This window comes from Suncus etruscus, chromosome 2, assembly GCF_024139225.1.
Source record: "Suncus etruscus isolate mSunEtr1 chromosome 2, mSunEtr1.pri.cur, whole genome shotgun sequence".
Classification (NCBI taxonomy): domain Eukaryota; kingdom Metazoa; phylum Chordata; class Mammalia; order Eulipotyphla; family Soricidae; genus Suncus; species Suncus etruscus.
The window spans coordinates 104,050,690-104,073,014 of NC_064849.1; the positions used below are offsets into that span (position 1 = coordinate 104,050,690).

At 34.6% G+C, this 22,325-nt stretch overlaps 1 protein-coding gene across 1 annotated transcript in view; it reads right to left on the reverse strand.

Moving 5' to 3' along the window:
* Positions 1 to 13,724, reverse strand: part of MROH2B (maestro heat like repeat family member 2B) — an 84,432-nt gene extending 70,708 nt beyond the window's left edge. Inside the window, exons 1-7 of the mRNA XM_049769052.1 lie at positions 13,697 to 13,724; positions 12,287 to 12,348; positions 10,229 to 10,339; positions 8,403 to 8,562; positions 7,545 to 7,643; positions 4,161 to 4,315; positions 99 to 239 (exon numbers count right to left, since the gene is read on the reverse strand). Of these exons, the coding sequence (XP_049625009.1) occupies positions 99 to 239; positions 4,161 to 4,315; positions 7,545 to 7,643; positions 8,403 to 8,562; positions 10,229 to 10,339; positions 12,287 to 12,348; positions 13,697 to 13,724 (756 nt within the window). The remainder of the gene's footprint in view (positions 1 to 98; positions 240 to 4,160; positions 4,316 to 7,544; positions 7,644 to 8,402; positions 8,563 to 10,228; positions 10,340 to 12,286; positions 12,349 to 13,696) is intronic.
* Positions 13,725 to 22,325: the final 8,601 nt, after the last annotated feature.

A 22,325-nucleotide genomic window follows, 5' to 3' on the forward strand; every position in this document is an offset into this window, starting at 1 on the left:
TTAATTTAGCCACACAAACATGTAATGTGATTCTTCAATATTTCAGTGAGTTGTTTCATTCACTCTTGGAATTTCTTACTTTAGGGTGTTACTCTTACCTTAGTAACATGGAAATCAGTATCTTTGTCCTTATATTGGTTCAGGAGCCAAGGTATCTGGCCTAGGGCATATTCACACAAGTCTTCTCGATGTAACAGGAGACCCACTGCAGGGCCATGAGCCTTAATGATGGCCAAAGTCTGTAGAGGCAGCAAATATTATTTCTAACATTTCATATTATGTACTATGTACATTTATTAGAATGACAAAATGTTAAAATACCCTCCCCTACCTTGCCCAAATAGGTCTAACACCTTTCTCACTACTTGCAACTAAGAGACTTTTAAGGGGTTGTACTTCTGATCATAGTCCTTCTCTCACCCTTTCTCTGGTGGTGGTTATCAGAAGTTTCACCTTTTAGTTTTGTGTTTATATCTATCTGGCTGTGATATGGCCAGAAATTTTTTGTAGTGTTAGGATAACAGAGTGCATAGTGGCTATTGTGCTTGGCTGATTTTAACAGTCTTTCCTATAGGGGCTGGACCAAAGTAATTTCCATCAAAAGTATGAGTTTTCCTTCTTTCACTTCTATATATTTTCCCACTCCCTCTTCCTTCTCTGAAATCAACCCTCTTGTCTAGAATTTATTTGTTGCATCATCTGAAATTTTTCTTAGTCTTCCAGATCAACACTCTCCTTTATGCACAGATACAATTTAGGACAAACTGCTGTTATTACAGAACCTACTGTACTTGATCAGATTTCTCTATTATTTGATTCTCCGCTAGACTATTATTCATCTCCATCTTCCCAGATAAACAAAATGTCTTTCTTTTGTTCTTAAAAGATTACTCAAAGCTATTGCAGGTCATGTTTTTAATTTATAGAACATTGTACCACCCCATATTAGTCAAGTAACTTTATTTCAAAGATATTTTTCCTATTGCATAATTTCACTAAAATGATATAGTTTTTTTCAATACACAAAAATAATGCACACTTTTTTTGTTTTGTTTTGTTTTGTTTTTTGGGTCACACCCATCAGTGCTCAGGGGTTACTTCTGGTTCTACGCTCAGAAATTGCTCCAGGCAGGCTCAAGGGACCATATGGGAGGCTAGGATTCGAACCACCATCCTTCTGCATGCAAGGCAAATGCCCTACCTCCATGCTATTTCTCTGGTCCCAATATACATATTTTTTTAAATTTTAAACCATAAATCAAAATATAGCTGATGTTGCCAATTATTTAACTGAAATAGTATTCCAATGCTCTCTATCTAACCTCACTCTTCACCATTCTTTAGTCATTCTAGTCTCCATTTATTAAGAAATCATTCATCAAGCAAGCTATAGAGAATAGATACCAGAGTATGGTTGAGTAAGAGGATGATTTCCCATATTACATATATCAAATAGTTTCTTGATTCAGAGTATTTTGCATATTCGATAAGCTCTTGTTTATAGCATTGTTCACTCTGACAAGGTAGCTAATACATAATAGGTAAGATAAATATTTATAAAATGAATGTGTAAGTTAATGTATGAGAATAGCCATTTTTCATGTTCAGAAAGATATATGGAATTTTTCTGTAGCTCTCCATGCTGAACTATTTTTTCTAACTTCCACCATTTCATTAAAATTAACATGTTCAAGTTAAGTTGCTGGAAAATTGAGATAGTCTCCTAATTAATAGTATTGCCTTAATTTATCTCTATATCACACATATTTTATCACTAATCAGAATAAATGATTTTTGGAATTATAATAATATAACAATACAAAAATATTATACAATGCATTATAACTATATTATATCATAAATATATATTATATTATAATATAATAATCCTTGTTAAGGACCTCTATATGTGCTCATCTCTTATAGAAAGTCCATGAAAGTCCAGTTCTGAAGAACTTAGAGTTCTTCATTATGTGCCAAAAACCACCTTTGTGATTATATTTTTCTTTCTTTTTCCTTTTTCAGGTCGAACTCACTCCACTGTGCATATTATTACATCTCTAACCAATGGCTCAGGAGGTTCTATTCTTTCTTTGGAAAATGAACTTTCTCTGTAGTGAATAACTTTATGGACTGCATAGTCAGTTCCAATTCCATAGCCTTTGAAGTATTTGTCATGGCATCAAATGCTTCTTTTTCTGTGCTTGTGGCTTTTTCTATTACTCTCCTATGCTTATTTGCAGGAAGTTAGAAAGTTTTTATCAAATATATGTAGTGTTAGAACTGTCTCATGTAAAAACATTTTAAAGGGCACTTGGGAAATTTACATATTTACTAATGTATGCTAAAATGCTATCTTTCAGTAGCATTTTAAAATGCTATATTTTGATAACTTAAAATATAGAATCTGGAACCAAAGAAGGTAGCAATGTTTAAAATCTTTTATAAAGTAACATTGAAAGGTCTAAGTAGAATATAATTTAATCATCTTAAAAATATACATCAGGGTCTAGAGATATAGTATACTGGGTAGGGCATTTGTTTTGCATACAACTAACCTGGGTTTGATCCCTAGCATTGTATATGGTCCTCTGAGCCTGCCAGGAGTAATTCCTGAGTGCAAAGGTCAGGACCTAACTCTGAATACTGACAGGTGTGGCCACTCCAAGAACCCCCAAAATTTTAGCAATTAAGCAAGATCTACATAAGATTATATATATATGACTATACTTTGTAATCTATTTTTGTATAAGGCATTATAATATTTTGAAGCAGTCAAGCATTCTTTTAATGATATTTTGTTTTATTGTGATATTCACACATACATGTTTTTCCTGATCAAATGACTCAAGAGACTATGATAAATGATGTGAAGTATTTAATGTTATATATGCCACTCGTTACTTTATTTTTTGTTACTTTATTATATTTAACTGTTCTCTCCACATATTGTAATGTTAGTTCCATGACAATATGGATTTTGGTGTTTAATCCTTTCAGTATCTCAACATGAATAACAATGTCTATCATGTAATAACTCAGTAAATATTAGAGTGAATAAACGATTTGAAAGAGGTATACTAAAAGATTTAATAAGCTTGGTAAACAGTCCTTTGCTTTCTGAAATCACTGAAACTGACATTTCACACACTTAAAATGCATATATCAAGAAGACTGGAAAAAAACATTGTTGACTGGGATGTAATAAAGAGGAATTCTTATTTACTTTGGGGGAAATGTCATAAGCAGTATGGAGATTTCTCAAATGAAGTCCAATAAGAATTGGACTTTCCTATGACAATTCTACGTCATGACACCTTATTCTCTAAGCACAAAAACTTTAATTCAAAAATTATTTGCATGCCTATTTTTATTTCAGTGCTATGTACAGCATATAGGATAAGGAAGCAACCCAAAAACCCAACTATAAATAAATGAATAAAGTTGTAACATATATTCATAGTGGAATACTATATAGCTATAAAAATATAAAGCCATGAAGCTTTCTGCAATATGGATAGAAGTGAAACATATAATGTTAAGCAAAATAAATCAGAAGGAGAAAAGTAAATATTGGTTGAGTTCTTTTATTTGTGTTAAATAAGGGCATTGATAGTATCAAACAATGCCAAGCCTTTGACCCTGGGTTTAAAAACCTCAGAATATTAATTAGTGGGGCATTCCTGGGGAGAATGAAGAGGTTTACTCAAGGTCAGTGGAGGAGGGTCTTGGAACTTTGGTGGTAGGGAGGTAGAGTAACTAAATATGTGAGTACTATAAACTTTATTGTAGAGGTTGAAGTGGTGGTGCTAGAAGTAAGGCATCTGCCTTGCAAGCTCTAGCCTAGGACAGACCGCAGTTTGATCCCCCAGTGTCCCATATGGTCCTTCCAAGCTAAGAGCAATTTCTGAGTGCATAGCCAGGAATAAACCCTGAGCATCAAATGGGTGTAGTCCCCCCAAAACAAACAAACAAAAAACTTTATTGTAGCCTAAACTGTATATGTATTATATACATATATATACTACATAAACTGTATATGTATATTCATGCACTAGCATGTAAAGAGAGAGTTGAGATTACAGTGTCAAAAAATGTAAGAGGAAATCAAATCATTATAGAGGAGAAGTTATCCTGAGATTGGTGAGACCCTTACTCACTTGAATGTGAGAGTTTGTGGTTGCCCACCTCTCCATTATAAACCGGAACAGCATGAAGATCTTATCAGAGAGTCGGTTGGCATCCAATTTGGGATAGGGAAAATTCCTCCAGTGGTTAACATACTTGTAAATAGCTTTGCTGAACTTCTCAAGGGCTGCATTTGAAAACAATCAAAGATGAGAAAAACTAACGAATGTAGATCATAAAATAATTTCAATCCATCAGAATGGATAAAACTAGGACAGAATCAAGTGCTGAGAAGACAAAAATATGCTTATATTTTAACATATTGCTGATTAGAGTATGGGTTGATATACTTTAAAAAATTGTTATTATTTACCAAAGCTGAACATACATTTCCTACCACTGGTGGGGTGAGGAGGAGGGAGATTTGGGATATTGGTGATGGGAATGTTGCACTAGTGAAGGGGGTGTTCTTTACATAACTTAAATCAACTATAATCATATTTGTGATCAAGGTGTTTAAATAAAGATATTAATAAAGAAAGAAATTTCAATTTTAGACAAGCCATTTCAGTGCTACAAAAATGAGTAGTAAAATGTTCATATTAACTTTTTTTTAACTTTTTTTAAACAATCTCAAACAAGGGCCAGAATGATATTACAAAAGGTAGGATGTTTACATTTCACATGGCTAACTTGGGTTAAAACCCTGGCATGTCATACCAGGCTAAATAATACCCAGGTTAAATCACACCATACTCAGGTTATATTCCTGATTCCCACGAGGCTCCACATAGCTAGAAGTAAGCCCTGAACAGTTCCAGGTTTGGCCCCCTCAAAATCCCAAAAATTGACAAAAATTGTCAAACATATACAAGTCCAAATATATTCTAATATATAAACTGAAAAATTATAGTTTAGACAAGATAGAATACAGAATGGAAATGAACACTACACAAAATAATAGTCATGTACCTTATAACAGACAAAAGTGATAGTAGAAGTTAGGCTTACGATGACTCTTACAGAACACGGAGAAGGTGATGTTTGGGAGAAGATAGAGAGGGGGCTTCTGGGTATAGCAATGTCATATTTTTTGACCTGAGTGATGGTCAAATGGACATATTTACTGAGTGAAACTCATCAACTTTTACACTTCTAGTTTGTATATTTTCCTTCCTTTTTTATTTTCAGGCAATATCCAGCAGTATTCAGGTTTTATTGTTGATACTGAAGGATCACTCTTGGTGGGCTTGGGGAACCATATGGGGTGCTGGGGATCAAATATGGCTAAGCTATGTACAAGAGAACTTTCCTACCCACAGTACTAATGCTGTACCTCCCCCCATTTGTATATTTTTCAGTGTGTCTATTATCTCATACAATGAACATAATAGTCTATCTGCAAAGATATTATTTGTGCCACTAAGTTTTGTATATTTGCATTAAAACATTTCCTTTGCACATATTTCATTAGATAAATGCATTCATATAAATACATTCATAGTTTACTCTAAGATAACTCACATACATAAAGAATCCTCTAGAAATTATTTCCAGACTAACCATTCCTTTGTTCATTCATATTTCAATACTCCTCACACTTTTTAATAGTCTTATCATAATCTTTGGTCTATATTTTATTGTGTGTGTATATCTTGCTATGGGCTATAAACAGTAAGAGAGAAAAGATAATGTATTGTCCATTGGAGGTTTCTGAAGCCATGAGCACCAAGTCTGATTATTTGTTGGTTGACTGAATAAATAAAAAGGATGGATGGAAGAAAAATTATTAAATTTAATTATTTATCTTAGTGGTATTCAGGCAAAAGTTCCTCACCTGAAATAGTACCTAAGGCTATTTTTCTGGCTTTATAAAACAAAACAAAAGAAAAACAAAACAGACAGTTTTCTTTTTTGGTTACCATGATGATTTCTAATTTTACCACCACTTTTCTTCTTGGTTTTTAATAATGGAGACAAAAATGCTATTACGGACATCAACGTTTATTTATGAAACAGAGTGTTATTTTCAATACAAAATAGAAAAACTAAACAACATTGAAGAGGCTTAGTACAATGTAATTCCTCAAATCCTTGAGTCAGATTGTCATAGTTCATTTTCCTTTTTGTTTTAAATAGTATCTTTTATTAAGCACCATGATTACAAACACGTTTGTAGTTGGGTTTTAGTTATAAAAGAAAGAACTCCTTTACTAGTGCAACCTTCCCACCACCAATGCCCCCCACCAATGCCCCCGTATCTATCCTCTCCCACCCCCTGTCTGTATTTGAGACAGGCATTCTATTTTTCTCACTCACTCCCATTGTTATAGTTCAAGTCATGCCTCTACTCTAAGTTAGCAGTTTAAAACCTCAATATTTCTCACCTGTAAAATGAAAGAAAAATATTGTCTACCTAATGGGGTTGCTGTGAAGGCTATAAATAAAGAAATATAAATAAAATAAAGCAAAATATTATCAAATGATACCTGGCATGTCATATATACTATGTATTAAAATATTGCCTCCACCGTTATTATACATGAAGAAATGGTTAAAAATAGGGAAATTTGATAAAGAAGATATTCCTGAGAGCAAGGGCTCTAAGTTATTGTAAATATTCAAAATTATAATGCTATTTTTAATCACGGTCTTGGGAGTTTCAGTTGGAAATAGAATAATTGAAAATAGAGATAATAGAAATGTCATTTGACATCTGTACAGGCGATGTCATATTTCTCATTGAGAGATATGCAGAGAGATATGACTCAGTGTTTGATCAGAGAAGAGTTAAGTACTGCCAATTTATCCAAGGAGTCTCTCACTCTATGATATACTTGCCTTTCCCTAGGAATCTCAAGGCATATTCTCTCTAGACCTGTGGCTGCTCTAGACATTTTCACTTTGGGAGTGGGTTTTTATTTAAAATGACTATTGCATTTTATAAAGCCATTTTTCTTGAGTTGATGATTTTTAATTTAATTTAATTGGATTGTTTACTTAATATTACAATATTTTATGATAAAGAAATTATCTTTAGATTACTGTCAATGACTTTTTATCATTACAGACAGAATCAATTTAAAGAAAAAGAATAGTGGAAGTGGAGGCTACAGAGAGCACTGGATAGTCATACAGATTTGGGTTGGAATGTCACTTCTATATCTGACTCTGTCATTATCTGTAGAAAATTATTTAATTTCTTTGACACTCAGTTTTCATCTGAATGAGAATGGGCTAATAGTACTTAACACTTCATAGAATTTTCGTGAGCAGAAGAAGTAACTTTTCACGTTATTAAAAAAACAAAGGGCTTTTTCATGTTGGTAGGCACTCAAAGAATTGTAACATGAAAAATCAGAATTGGCTTAATAATTAATTTGTTCTTAACAAAGAGAAACCATAGGAATACACACCAATACAGAAAGCTTCTTTCATTTTTTCCTCCTCAGCCAGCCTCAGCATAGTTTGCATGGTGAGTAGAGTCATCATCATGAAGGGAATACTTTGGGATACTGCAGCAAAGGAATGAGAGAAAAAGGCATTGCCTTCTCACTTGGGGAGTTCTGTAACTCCTCCTTTCTCCTCCCTTGTTAACCACAAAACAAGCCTGCTAAGGCAGAATGGGGGAGTAAGAGGAGACACAATAGAAAAATGTTTCCTCTGTACTTCCTCCTCATAATAGTAGCATATAGTTTAAGAATCCAATAGTGACTTTTATGTATGCAGAGAAATCCAGGCCAAGACAATTTGAGGAAATGGTATATAAACTTTCCCCCCAAAGCCATTCTCTGCTTTTAGTTTATTCTGGAAAAACCCTTCTTTCCTAAACACAGCTAGCCACCTGTACCTCCTGGCAAAAAAGGAACCTTGGTTATTATTTCGTTATTATCCATCTCTAGCATCACAACTTGTTTGTATGCCTGGTCTACACCAGGACATAGGTGCTAAAAATATACAAAAACGGGGTAAACAAATGTAAGGAACCCTTTATTTATGTAATGTTTGGTGGCTTGCAAAATGACTTGTAGAAAAGGTAACACAAGCCATATGAAAGTTAAAGTAAGGGTGAAAATGTTTCTGACCACAATGAGAACAGCACCAACTAAAGGACCAATAAACTTATACACAAGTGCATACAATCCTCCCACAGCATATTTGACTACAACAGAAGGTAGAGATGCTCTTCTTTTTTTCCATTTGTTCCCATTTGCTTTTGGACAGTTAGGAACAATTGTTTCCCCAAGTCAGTGTGGAGAATACTCTCTCTGTACCGTAGCTGGTTGCCAATTCAGCTAGGGCCAGTACAGTGAATTCATTTGGTAGCTCTAGGATCCTGAAGTTATTTTGCATTTCATACATTACAGAGTTAAAATCATGTGCTGCAAGAGACACCAAGACTTCACCAGCGAGCATCCTGATTTCTCTGAGGATCTGAGGAGAAAAAGGAAGATCAAAGTGAGTAGATGTATGGGGAAGAGCCTCCATGGAGCATGTAAATTCCTTTGGTTTAAGGATTGAGGGAAAGCAGATTGTTGCAATCCAGAAGACCCGAAGGCTGGATATCAGTAGTTGGTAGAGCAGAAATAATTTTTAATTCATTTTGAAACTGAGGTTACTAAATGAATTTTTGAAAAGAAGAGATGTATTTCTAAGGGTGTTTGGGGCTACATGTGGTAGTGCTCTCAGGCTTACTTCTGCTTTCATATTCAAGGGCCACTCCTAGAGGTGTTCAGGGAACCATCTTTAGTGTGGGAATTGAACCAGGGTTGGATGCTTGTAAGGTGATCCTCTTAACATTTGTACTGTCTCTTTGACCCATAAAACCAAGTTTTAGTAAAATTCTAATAGATTTGAGATTAGTACATATTTTCTTATAATTGATCAGGTATCCTAGACATATAGGATTTTTCTTATATGTTTATGTCATATGAATTATATATTGAAAAGAATATGGGGCCAAGTACTTTGATTTCAATTCTGTCCTTATCTAATTATCTTTAATAATAAAAATAGGTGGGAAACATACTCTTGGTCACGGTGAGTAGGGTAAATTTGACTAATTTTCCTGCTGAGAAGAATAAAGAGAGCTAGCTATTAAAATATATTCATATAAACATCAAAGAGATCATAGTCTATCATGTATTGGGCTGTTCTGTTGAGATCTGGAGTCAATTGGAAATTCAGAGAGATAAGTCCTAAATTTAATCCTTCCGCATTTTGAGAAAAATGGTCAGTTTAGGTTCAACTGATGGCAAAACCCAAGTTGTTATATATTTTTTTTTTGGTCTCTGTTGTGAAGAACCCTAGAAGTCTGCCTTAAGATGAAAGCTGAAATAGTTGTTTCGTACATTATAGTTCAATTCTGAGTTACAAGAATTCTCAAGTTCTAAATTCAATCATAGATTATTAATGTTATTGGCAGAAATGAATAAAATCCTTACTGAAAGAAATTAAACTTATTTAGGGCACAATTTATTTCTGTATTTTTTCAGATGTAAACTTTATCATACATAGTTAAGTATGCATATAGATGAGAATTCATATTGGAGCCAGAAAATAGAATTCATATTCATATTGGAGCCAGAAAATAGGGTGTTGGTAATAGATGTTGTTTTAAAATAAAACTTGGTCTACAGAGATAATACAACAGGTAAGGCACTTGCCATGAAATGCAGCTTCTCTGGGTTCCATGTTCAGTACCAAACATAGTCCCTCAAGCTTCCAAGAGTGATCCTTGAGCCAGAGCAAGTCCTGAGCACCACTGGTATGGCATCCCACCCCTAAATCTCTCCAACATCATTAACTTCTGCATCTAAAAGTGGACTGAATAATATTACCTCTAAAATCTTTTTGAGCTTTGCCTCAGTTTTCTTATCTGTGAAGGGATAACTGAGAATATTCATTTATTGGGAATATCAGGTTTATTACTTGATAAATAATTGGTGATGAGAATATATTCAAGTTATCATAAAGAACAAATTAAAGCAAATAGTGGTCCTACCAGCAATGTGAGGAAAGGTGATATGTTTCTTCATGGGTGTAATTGCTTTATTAAAAGATGTCCTGTCACTGATTCATCAAAAAGAATCAAACTTACATTGTTGTTTCTCATGTCCTTAGAAGAACAACAAATCAAACGCTGGACAATAGCATCATCCAAGATTTCATTGGTCTGAATAATGGAAATGAGATGACTATAAATGTTTTCCTGTGAACACATAGTATTTATGAAATTTGAGCACAAAATGAAAAAAAATCAGGTAAACTCAAAATGACTAAAATACCATCAAGCTAAAAATATCTCTTTATAGCAAATGCATTTTATATCTCTTAATTGGGGTTTCCTGATCATCTTTAGGAGAAAATAGACATCTTTAGTAGAAAAGACTCATATATAAAATGAGTTCGTCCTTAAAATTTGACTACATTTCATGGAAAAATGTAATTGAAGGCCTTGGTAGGTTATCTGTTATTTTAAAGTCATAAATATATTCTGCTGTTAAATGGGAAAGTGTTGCTAAGTGTTGTTCTTACTAGAGGGAATGACTGTGACATTAAGGAACACAATGATTCTCACAGAAGCAACTATGGTGTTGGAACTAGGTCCTAAGGGAGATTTTTGTAGGTCCTTGCTTAATTCATGCTTTGGTCAAAAAAGAAGTTGTGAATCTTTTTGGATAAAACTTCAATCTCTGGGATTTGTATTGCTTGGCCAAATGCTGTGTGTGTGTGTGTGTGTGTGTGTGTGTGTGTGTGTGTGTGTGTGTGTGTGTGTGTGTGTGTGTGAGACAGCTTTTCTGCTTTGACTTTGGAAGATAAGATGCAGATTTTCAGAATTCTCTAACACCTCCAAGCATGTTATTTCCATGTATTATGACCGTGTTTAAGATGTAAAATGTCATCCTTTGCAGATGGAATTATAATATCTACTGAGTTGAAAATCACAAGATTAAAAAAACAAAAATATAGACATCGTCCTTCATAGAGAATTGATTCAGATTGGTTGCAGGGGTGGCGAACAGGATTTTTACCCTCACTCAAAATGGCAAAATGCAATATGCAATATGTGTTTAATATATTATTGTTAAAATTATATGCTTTTGTGTGAGTGTTTGTCTGTTTTGGCAGGTCACTTTGTGCTGTGGCTCTCTGACTCTCACAGTTTAAAATTTCGGCTCTTTGTGTCGAACTTGTTTGCCACCCCTGGGTTAGAGCTTTATTCTAAATTAGGTAAGAATGCAACCCTTAGATATATTTTTGCTGTTTTAGGCAAACCATGTAACTCCTCTATGCTTCATTTCTCTTAGTTGTTAAATGGGAATAAGGATGCTTCTAACCTCATCAAGTTATGTGGAATGAAAATAATACATATGCTATTGTTTGGAAAGTATTGAACTCTACTTTCTAGATAGGTGTTCAGTGAGGAATAGCTAATGCTATTTTACAAAATGTTAGTAAAGCTTGAAATACCTTCAAATACCAGAAGGAAAATATTTCGAATTGTGAAATATCATGGCAGATGTGTAGAGGAGACCTTTTGTGCTCAAATTATATAGAAGACTCAATGCCTATACGAATTGTAAGTCTCATACTTCTGCCTTTATAGCATTTTCTTCTTTTTTGTTGTTCTTGTTTTAATTTTTGCTTTGATATTTTTGTCATACATAATTGTGTTTGCTTCTTTTTTCTAGCTCTTTGTCTAGGGAATACTTCTAATGTTGCTTGGGGAAACCCTATGATACTGGATGTGTGTGTGTGTGTGTGTGTGTGTGTGTGTGTGTGTAGAAACTAGTGAACTGTGTACAAGTAAAGTACCCAACCCACTGAAGTCTCTCTTGTCCTGTATTTTCTTATATAAGGTTATAAAAAGGGACATCTTTTGATGGCATCTAGAATTGCATGTTCTGATTCTTACATGCTAAATATTGATCATAAAATTGGGATTGGTTTTGTTCCTTTACAGTTTTTTATTGTTTAAATAAAATTACTTCCATTTAAATATATTTCCTTTTTTTAAAAAAAAGAAAAGGAAGGAAGAAATATCATTTAGAAATTTAGAAAGAAAAGTGGAATTTGAGGCACTGAAGAATGAATACAAAATAACAAGTAAACTAAAAAAGGGAAACAAAATGAAATTTATTTTTAATTTCCCTACCTTGCTAATATTATCTTCCTTATCCAGCATGCCAAGAGTGAGGTTAATATCTCCGAAAATCTCTAAAATGGCCACGTACCAAAAAAAAAAAAAAAGAGAGAGAGAATTAAATTTGTTTTAAAATGCCTTCTTTTAATTTACTATGAAAGTCACAAGATCTTATTTTTTTGCCATCTCTCCTTTCTCTATTTCCTGCTCTTCTCCCTTTCTTTGTCTCTCTCTACCTCACATTTTTCTTTTTTTCTTTTTCTTTGGATTTTCTGGCCACACCCGTTTGATGCTCAGGGGTTACTCCTGGCTAAGCACTCAGAAATTGCCCCTGGCCTGAGGGGACCATATGGGACGCTGGGGAATCAAACCGCGGTCTTTCCTTGGCTAGTGCTTGCAAGGCAGACACCTTACCTCTAGCGCCACCTCACCGGCCCCTCACATTTTTCTTATTCTTCCTTATGATAGGTAGCTCTTTGATGGTAGGAACTGTCTTACTCATATTTTATATGCTGACATCCTTGAAGATAGCAGATGCTCAGTAATTTTTGTTTTACTAAAGGGCAGATGAAAGATGACGGATTCCTATTTATCTCTCTAATCATGTAGGCATTGCCCTGTAGATTCCCCCCTCCCTCCCTTTTTCTTTTTTTTGCAAGTCTCAGCTTTCAGATTACATAAGCTGAATTCTTTACTCTTCTAGTCTTGGAAGGTAAAGGTATGTATTTTTGGAGTCTAATCCCATCCCTATCCTCACACCACACCTCACCCCACTTTTTCTCTTCTACAAGCTCTTCCCTCTGGCCTTTACAAATGATTGCTCTAGTCGATGCTCATGGAAACCTGCCTTTTTCTGATAAAGATCAAAATGTTTTTGATTTGTCCTTTCCAGAATTGTGTGTGAGAATACAATTGTCAGGAAAACTGGAAAAAAAAAAAAGAATTAAGCCTTCTAGACCATGTGACAAATTGGTATGAAAGATACTTTTGGAGGCAGTGACTTTTCACATGCCCTCTAATAAAAAGCCATGACATTTAGTACTTTTTGAAAGGCAACTATACTTGAAATTGGTGGGAAATATTTTCAAATAACTCTTCTAATATATGCTATTAAACACAAATCTGTCTTTCTTCATGTTGTAGCTACTTTCTTCACAGGAAGACTATATTTTTAGAAAGGCAAGGCAGTCAACTCTTAACTTCCTAGTCTCAAACTGATTCTTTAAAATAGTTAATGTAATTAGGATATTTTGAATGAGTAGAGACAAATAAATAGTTTTGTTTTAACACATCTTTTCATAAAAGTTTTAAGGGCTTCAGGTCTCCCACAGTGACATGCACCCTCTCTCATGACCTTATGTGTACATAAGATCACACAGACACAAAACGCTAGACTCCTCTAGATCTGATGATGATGCTTACCTGTGGATTCCTCTATGTTCTGAGTCATAGCTTGGCTGTTGCAGGGCCTCTAAGAGACAGGATCTACGTACCAAATACTGTAAAGCAAAGTTATTGTAGAAGCAGGTTCCAAGTTTCTCATATACAGTTCACTTGAAGATTTCTACAACACAGTCCTGACTCCACTTGATCTGCACAATGATCTAGGAACTTTCTGAGATAAACTGCTGTTGATGAAGGTGCTGGGTTTTTACGACTACGACATTTTCTTGCTTCTGAACTCTTGCTGGTTAACAAAATGGCTACATCTCACTGACCATTGTCCCATTGGTGAAGATTAGTGTATATGAGAAGGAAGAAATTAAAGAGTTGGGTTCAAACCATTTTTGTCGATCAGTGAAGTTGCTCTCCCTAAACTTGGGTCCATTGATCAAAAAATTAGGACTAGTTTTGTTACTTCAAGGCATGATCTTGGCAAAGCCTTTATGGTGATCTTGTTGGTTATTCTACTAGGTAAAAATCAGTCTTACAAACTGAGCATGCTCAGTAGACCAGAATGCCTGCCAGGGGCAGTTGATTGGAATGTCCAACTGACAGCAGCAAAGCAAAGTTTTCTCTACCTCTCTTCCTGCTCCCATGAACTAGCTCCCATTATATCCCTGGTATGAATATTTGTTTCCCTTCAGGCATAAACTTTCTCTCTAACTCGATTCTATTTTCTTACTTTAAATACATTAAAAATAAGGTTTGTTTGTGTTAGTGTTTTTGACATATTACTATAGTCTTAAATCTGGTCCTGATGCTCTTCTAAGTCTAAATTTCTCTGACTGAACCACTCACTAAATGGACATACTGTGTTAATGTCCAGCTATAGAATGGGAGAGTGGTCCTAGACATGTATAGTTCTGAATTGTAGAGACTGAATAGACAGTCTTCATTACTGCTTTATTACTATTACTGCTTCTCTAGTGATCTTCATACTATTGTAGGAGCTTATTTCTGACTTAGAAGTTTAGTATTTACAACTAAGCACCTAATGAATTTAAATTTATTATTCTTTCATAGGCAAAAAATTTGCTCCAAATCTATATAAAAGTTCTTGGCCAACTGGTGGGTAAGAATATTATCAAATCCCAAGCCAGGGATGCTATTTCTCTGAGTATGGCCCACAGCATTTTGTAACAGCAGTGTGCCACTGTTCTTAGTTATTTGTTCATTCCCAGGCTTCCCCCAGACATGGAAAATTAGGATAAGGGAAAATTTGCAATTCTGAGTTAGTTAACATCTTGGAAGTACTTGCTGTGGTCCTTGCCTCAAAAGTGTGGAGTAATTAAAATGTAAGTTAACTAAAAGGTGTTCCCTGGAGTTGGGTAGGAACAACATACTATATAACAATTTATTATCTCTATTTCTTAACTAGAGAAAAAACTGAGAATTATTGGATCAAAGAGGTATTGAAGTAATAAGTAGGCAGCCAGAAACTCTTAACAACTTACAGGGAAACAAAAATGTTAGAAATTATGTACCTTTAAACAATGTGCAATAGAAGAAAAAAATCAGTGATTTAATTAATTGTTACAATCAGTTTTTTGCTCTTGTGAATGATGGCAAATAATTTTTTCTGAATGTCAATGCATAAAGATTTGCTTGATTTCTGGGGCTGGTGAGGTGGCATTAGAGGTATGGCCCGCCCTAGCCAGGGGCAATTTCTGAGCGCTTAGCCAGGAGTAACCCCTTAGCATCAAACGGGTGTGCCCCCCAAAACAAACAAACAAACAAAAAAAGATTTGCTTGATTTCATAAAGATTTGGAAAGTTGGGAGATGACTGACATTGACTTTGTAGTTTATTCATCAGGGCAATTAAAACTCCTTTTACTAACCATCAACCAAAGCACTTTCCCCATCTTTCTCTCTTTTTCATAGACATATCTGCAGATTGATGAAAAAATTACAGCAACAAATTTATTATTTTTAATTCTAGTTTTATGGCCTACTTGTTGCTTCATCTTCTTTCTCCTACTCCTTTCTCTAAGTTAGCACAGTCAGTTTAGTTTCCTTGGAAATTTACTATTATATTAAACACTGATTCCCATAGTAATTGGATAGCATGAGTATTAATGAACCATTATTTCTTTTTCTTTTTTTGTCTTGTTTTCTTTTCTTTTCTTTTCTTTTTTTTGGGGGGGGGCACACTTGTTGACGCGCAGGGGTTACTCCTGGCTATGCGCTCAGAAATCGCTCCTGGTTTGGGGGAACTATACACCAAAGAATTGAACTGCAGTTCGTCCTAGGCTAGCACTTGCCTTACCACTAGCGCCACCGCTCTGGCCCTGAACCATTATTTTTTAAAGTTTGTTTGCAAAAGAATTTAGATTCAGATTTTTAAAGAACTAAGGTATGTACCTGAATGTGCTGCAACATTTGGGAGTCATATCCAGAGGTGCACAAGTATTATTCATGGCTCTGTGTACAATAGTGATCTCTGGCAGTGCTTAAGTCCTATAAGGGACTGGGGGCATAAGTGGGGTTGTTGGCATGCAAGGCTACCTATAATAAGTACTATCTCCCTTTCTCTGGTCCCCTTAAGACAAAAAAGGCAAATGGGAAACTATTGAATTGAAGGTTTAAATATAAGTAATATCAATTCATAGGAATTAAAATTTTTGTGGTTTTAGTGACTATTGTAGAATACAATTCATTTCAATGTGACACAAGTCTTTTTATATTTTAAGTGATAAAAATGAACTTTATTTTAGGTTAGTTTTATGACAAGCTTAATCTCTTGCATTCTAGTGTATAAAAAAAACTAAACATGCCTTTATTATTAGTAGATTCTCCCCCCCCCCCTTTTTTTTGGGGGGCTACACCTAAGGACACTCAGGGATTACTCCTGGCTCTCTGCTCAGAAATCATTCCTGGCAAGCTCAGGGGTTTATATGGAATGCTGGGGATCTAATCTGGGTAGGTCCCAGGTTAACTACAGGCAAGGCAAACACCCTACCTCTGTGTTATCACTCTGGCCCCACATTTCCATTTTCTTTTCTTTCCTCCTTTCTTCTTGCTTTTCTGTCTTGTCCTATTCATCTGTCTCTCTTCTTTTCCTGATTCTTTCTCTTTCTTTACATTTTGGTTTTTGGCCCACACCCAATGATGCTCAGGAGTTTACTCCAGGCTATGCATTCAGAAATTGCTCCTGGCTTGGGGGACCATATGCGACACTGGAATCGAACTAGGTTAGTGCGTAGCAAGGCAAATGCCCTACCACTTGTGCCACCACTCTGACCCCTGATTTTCTTATTTTTTTAATTTTCTTTTTCTACTTAACATCAACAATAGCAGCAAAATAATTATTTCTATTGTGTTTCAGTTTAGTTTTATTCAACACTGATACAATGACTTCATTCTAAGCAAAAAGCTCCACAAAGAGGTGCTTTTACATGTCTATTGAAAAAGGGTATATTCTAACCTCAAGGAATGGAAATCTACAAGGAGGGGTCACTGCAAATTCCACAGATAAAGTAGTGACTTATGCTTGATGATTAAACCAACAGTCTGAGAGTTGTAAATTCTGTTCACAGAACTCAGGAAGACACTTAGGTAGTCTTTGAGATGAATCCCTTAAGTGACAGGCAGAGAAGCTTTTTTGAGAAGACAACTCTCATTTATTTATGTATTAATATGAGTAGTATGCATAAATAATAGTATTTTCTTTTTTTAAAATAATTTCTCTATTTAAACACCTTGATTACAAACATAATTGTAGGTGGGCTTCAGTCATAACAAGAATACCCTTTTCACTGTGCAACCTTCCTATCACCAATGCCCCCCTTCTTGATTTTAGAGGAATCATGGTTTAGACTTATCATTTTCAAACATATATGCACTAACTTATATGTTTTTGTAATAAAATACATCAATACTATTTTGTGGAGCTGGAGAATGTGACTCAGCAGTAAACTATGTCTCAAGTATGAATGAGACCCTGGATTTTATTTAGACAACCAAACATACACAGAAAACCCCAAAACTGAAAAGATCGCTTTATTTTAGGGTGCAAGATAATGATTCTAGTATGAAACAAAAGAGATAAAACATAACCCAAGGTTCAGAATTTAGAAAACTGGACCTTATCTAAGTTCTAAATGAAACTATTTGTATTGTTCCTGGAAAATTAGCCCCTCAGCACTGAGCTAGAATTCTCAATTGCAAAACAAAACAAAATAAAAAAATACTGTTTAGAATAAATTGGTTGACCTCAGGTTCATTTCCTGTTCTTTGTTTCCACTTTCTTAAGAATATCAAAACTACTTCCAATTCCTATACAAAAATACATAATAATTATTTTTTTACATTGAAACATTTTTTTTAATAAATAGGAATTTCTTACACTCTTTCTCATATAAATCTAGCACCAAGGTTTCTTTTTTCAAACTGCTGACAGTAGCAGATGGTCATGTAGGGAGAGAAAATGGAAGAATCTCAGGACAAAATGCAAGGCAATTGCCTCTGAGGACAGAAAAATACACTTTAAAGCCTAGAATAATAGCCAAATCTCATATTTGTTGATTAATAAGACTCAATATATTAGCCAGGAATTGCTAATGTGAAACAAATGTTACGTTTCTGCACTCTAAGTATGATGCACTTGAAAACTGAGAGTGTGATTTCAAAGTGATTCCTTCAGGAATTCAGAAGGAACTAAGAAATTTAATCTAGAGCAGGAAATTTGTAGATAGATTTATAAAATGATTTTATTCGCAATCCCCTGGAGATAAGTGAATGATTTTCCAGAAAATTATTTCCCTAATGCCTTTTATATTTTACTTTGCTTTTGATCCACACTAAGGGCTCTTTTGGTTCTGTGCTCAGGGATTACTCCTGGCAGATTTGGGGGACCATATGAGATGCTAGAGACGGGATACAGCTCAGCTGCAAAACTCCGCTCCTATTTAGGGAATATATATGTATATATATATATATACATACATACAGAAAAATGGTATAGTTGTTTATTTGATTTTGGCCACACCCAGCTGTGCTCAGGGGGTTACTCTTGGCTCTGCACCTAGGAATCAGTCTTGATGCTGGTGATGGAACCCTGCTGCATGTAAGGCAAGAGCCCTACCTGTGCTGAATTAATGGCCTTGAAATGGTTCATTTTTAAAGACAATTCCATTGTTTCTGAATGATTATCAAAATAATTCTCTAAAAAAAACGAATGTTGAACGTTGAACACAGACAGCTCTGCTTCCTCACTCTATGACTCTCTGCAGAGACAGCAATCTGACCAAACTCCAAGTATGCCAGTATTTGGGTTATATCATCAGGGTTTTATGGTGTAAGTGTGGACAACTTCCTCCTAACCCCCTCTCAGCCTCCTACTTCCTAGAGACCTGGCAGCTGTATCCATGCCAACAAACACAGTCACCATGGGCCAGCTCTACCGACTCACTCTTTTCAGAAGAGATGTAAACCAAGCCATGAAAAATCATGGGTACAGTGTCCATCCAGCAGAAAACATGTAATCTTGGGAGGAGAAGGAGGGCCAAGCCTCCACCCTGCCAAAGCCACACCTGCTGCATCCATCACCCATAATTGCTGCTCTTTGCTTATGGTCCTGCTTCACCACTCTACTAAGATTCTTTGCAGAGACACTAAGCTGTCAAACTCCAGCTTTGCTGGTATTTGGGCTGATATCACCAGGACCTTTTAGAAGTGAGTGTGGGCATACTTCCACCCACCTTCTGCCCTGCCTTTTTCCTACTTCCAGGAGACCTGGCAGCTGAGATCATGCACCATATAAGCTAGTGTCAATAATAGTGCTTTGAATTCCTAGACCTTGCTAATGCATTTGTGCTACACACAACTTGGTTTGATGCTGTCATTCCCATAGGAACACACCAATTAAGATACCAATGTGTAGCTGAGGTCACTTAATATTTGGAAACAAATGAAATAGCAGATAGCAATATGAGCTTACTAAACCTTCTAACAATGTCTTAAGCACCTTGTTAGAAATACAATAATTTTCACATTTTTATGACTGTACTTATTTTATTTTATTTTTTCTTCACTTCCTTTTCCTTTTAATTTTCTCTTTCTATTTTTTAAAATAATTTTGCTCTCACTTATCTCAAAACTAATGTATCACAGTCAACTTTGTCTATTATGTGATGCATGTTCTTTACATAAGGAAAAATCATAAAAGAAAAAAAAAGCTACTTTTTTAAGGTTGTTATTTTAAGAATAACAATTTTTCTTGTTATTAGCTTGAGAAATTGATTTTTTTCTCTCATTTAAGAGAAAAGTAGCCCAGGATAGAACAACAGCCTACGGACTCAAAAACACTCTATAGGCTCCATCTATCCTTTTGTTCCACAATGAAACACAATTTAGATTCAATTTTTGTTATTTTAATGACCACAAAACATCTTTAACTTATTCTAAGGTGGCATAAAAATGTGAATATTTACATGCTATATGTAGAGATTCTCAGGATTCCTACAAATGTTCACTAAAATTTAAAAGGGCAACTTTCTAAATAATGTTTAAAAAACATTTTAGCCAAGAAATGATCATAAAGGATTAGGTGAAGCCTCAACAAAAAAATTCTTGTCACCAGAAATATTTTAATTTAGCTAGTGATCTTTTGTTCTTAAAATTTTCTAAATTAAATTACTATGAGATAGAGTTAAAAATTGTTGGTGGTTGAGTTTTGGTCATTCAATGTTGTACCACCTATCCTTTAACCAGTGTTTATTTTCTGCCACCAGTTTCTCCAGTTATCACTCCCATGTCTCTGCCTCTAGTCTGCCTCTATGACAAGCACATTTCTCTCTCCCTTTTCCCTCTCTCGTCTGTGCCACCCTCTGAGTTAACAAAAATGAACCAGAATCCATCTTAGTATTTTGTACTTGCTAAATGAAAAAGGTAGATCCATTAATATTAAATATACTTAGAATAAAATGTATAATCTAAATTTCTGTTCCAGTTTCTATAAAATTTATAGTTAATTTGATAAAATGAGTAATTCAAAGGAATGCTGTTATTAAGTTAATATAATTTATTTTGTTTGTGGTGTTCTTAATTTTGTATATAGAAATGTATTCCAAACTAGATTACTGGAACCCAAATATTTCAATAAAATTATGTTAGTTTTAGCCTTAAGAATATGTTTCTTTATTTTAAGATAAAGTTTTATAGAACAACTATTTCATTCTATAATCAATCTAATTGGTGATCACCATGTTATTTACTTAAGCACTTTATTTGTATTGTCTTAATAAAATAATATTCCTAATATTTTCATTGTTTCTTGATAATATATATTTATAATAATAAATTATTTGTTGATAATATACTTATATTGTAAAAGAAAATACTGATCTTTATTTGCTACTTTCAATGTAAGTGTGTAATTTCTCATTCCAATTATTATTAAAGATTCTTCTATTTCGTTTTTATTGGCCATATTTTCCTGTTTCTTTGATATCTTCTGTAAAATTGGTTATTCAGTATGTTGTGAGTTGAATATTTTTGAGCATTGTGATACAAATAAGTTACCTGGAATTTTCACTAAATTTGCTTTTGCCAATTGAAAGGGCAACTTTTATGGAGAACTAATTGGACAATTTTAGTAGAGGGCTAATTTGGCTCTATTATCAGATGATATCTTATTGAGCACTTTCTGAAATACCAGGAAAGATGAAATTTTTCTATTCTGGTTGAAAATGTGGAGTGTCAAATCTGTGTGACTTCTGGGTTACAGAGGTTACCTCCTTCTCATGATTTACTTCTTGCCTCAGTCATTGTCTCATATATTATTTCAATACTCCACAGATTGGAAGAAAATGCTCAGTGGACCTGTTGTACTTTCTCCCTGTAAAGACAGAATATCTTCAGTACCTGCCACATAAACTTGCCCCACTATGCAAATTCTCGGTCTCTTTGTTATGTGTCTTCAAGTTAAGGATTCTCTCAGCCCCTTCTGATTTATTTTCCTTCTCTATTATGAGACTTAGAAACTTTCTTTAGAATGTAAAGACAGGTAATTATTGATGCTGATCTTATATTTTCCCCTCTCAGAGTCTTGCATAAATTGCTATGTAGACATTGTAAACTCATACTATATGTTAGTCATAACATATTAATTATATTACATAGTATCACATAATATATAAATATACAGCTATTTTAGGGTATTCTCAACCCCTGCCAAATTGTCTTTGTCAGAAGCAGAAATCCTTTCAACATCATTATAGTTAAGTTACATCTGTTTTATAACTTGAGGCCATTATATAGCTCCCAGAAAGTAGAGATACGTTGGTTTACAGTAGTATATAATTTGGGAATATATTTCACTAACAATGAGAATGTATGAGGGAATTAGAAAGCCTGTCTAGGTGGGGGTGGGTGGGGAGGAGGGATGTCTGGGGCATTGGTGGTGGGAATGTTGCACTGGTGAAGGAGGTGTCCTCTTATATGACTGAAACCCAACCACAATCATGTTTGTAACTAAGGTGTTTAAATAAAAAAATATCATTAAAAATAAAACCAAAACAGATACAGAAACAACTCCCCCTCCCCCCAAAAAAAGAACTCTAGAAAATACCCTATCAATGACCAAAACCTATAATGCTTTATCATTCC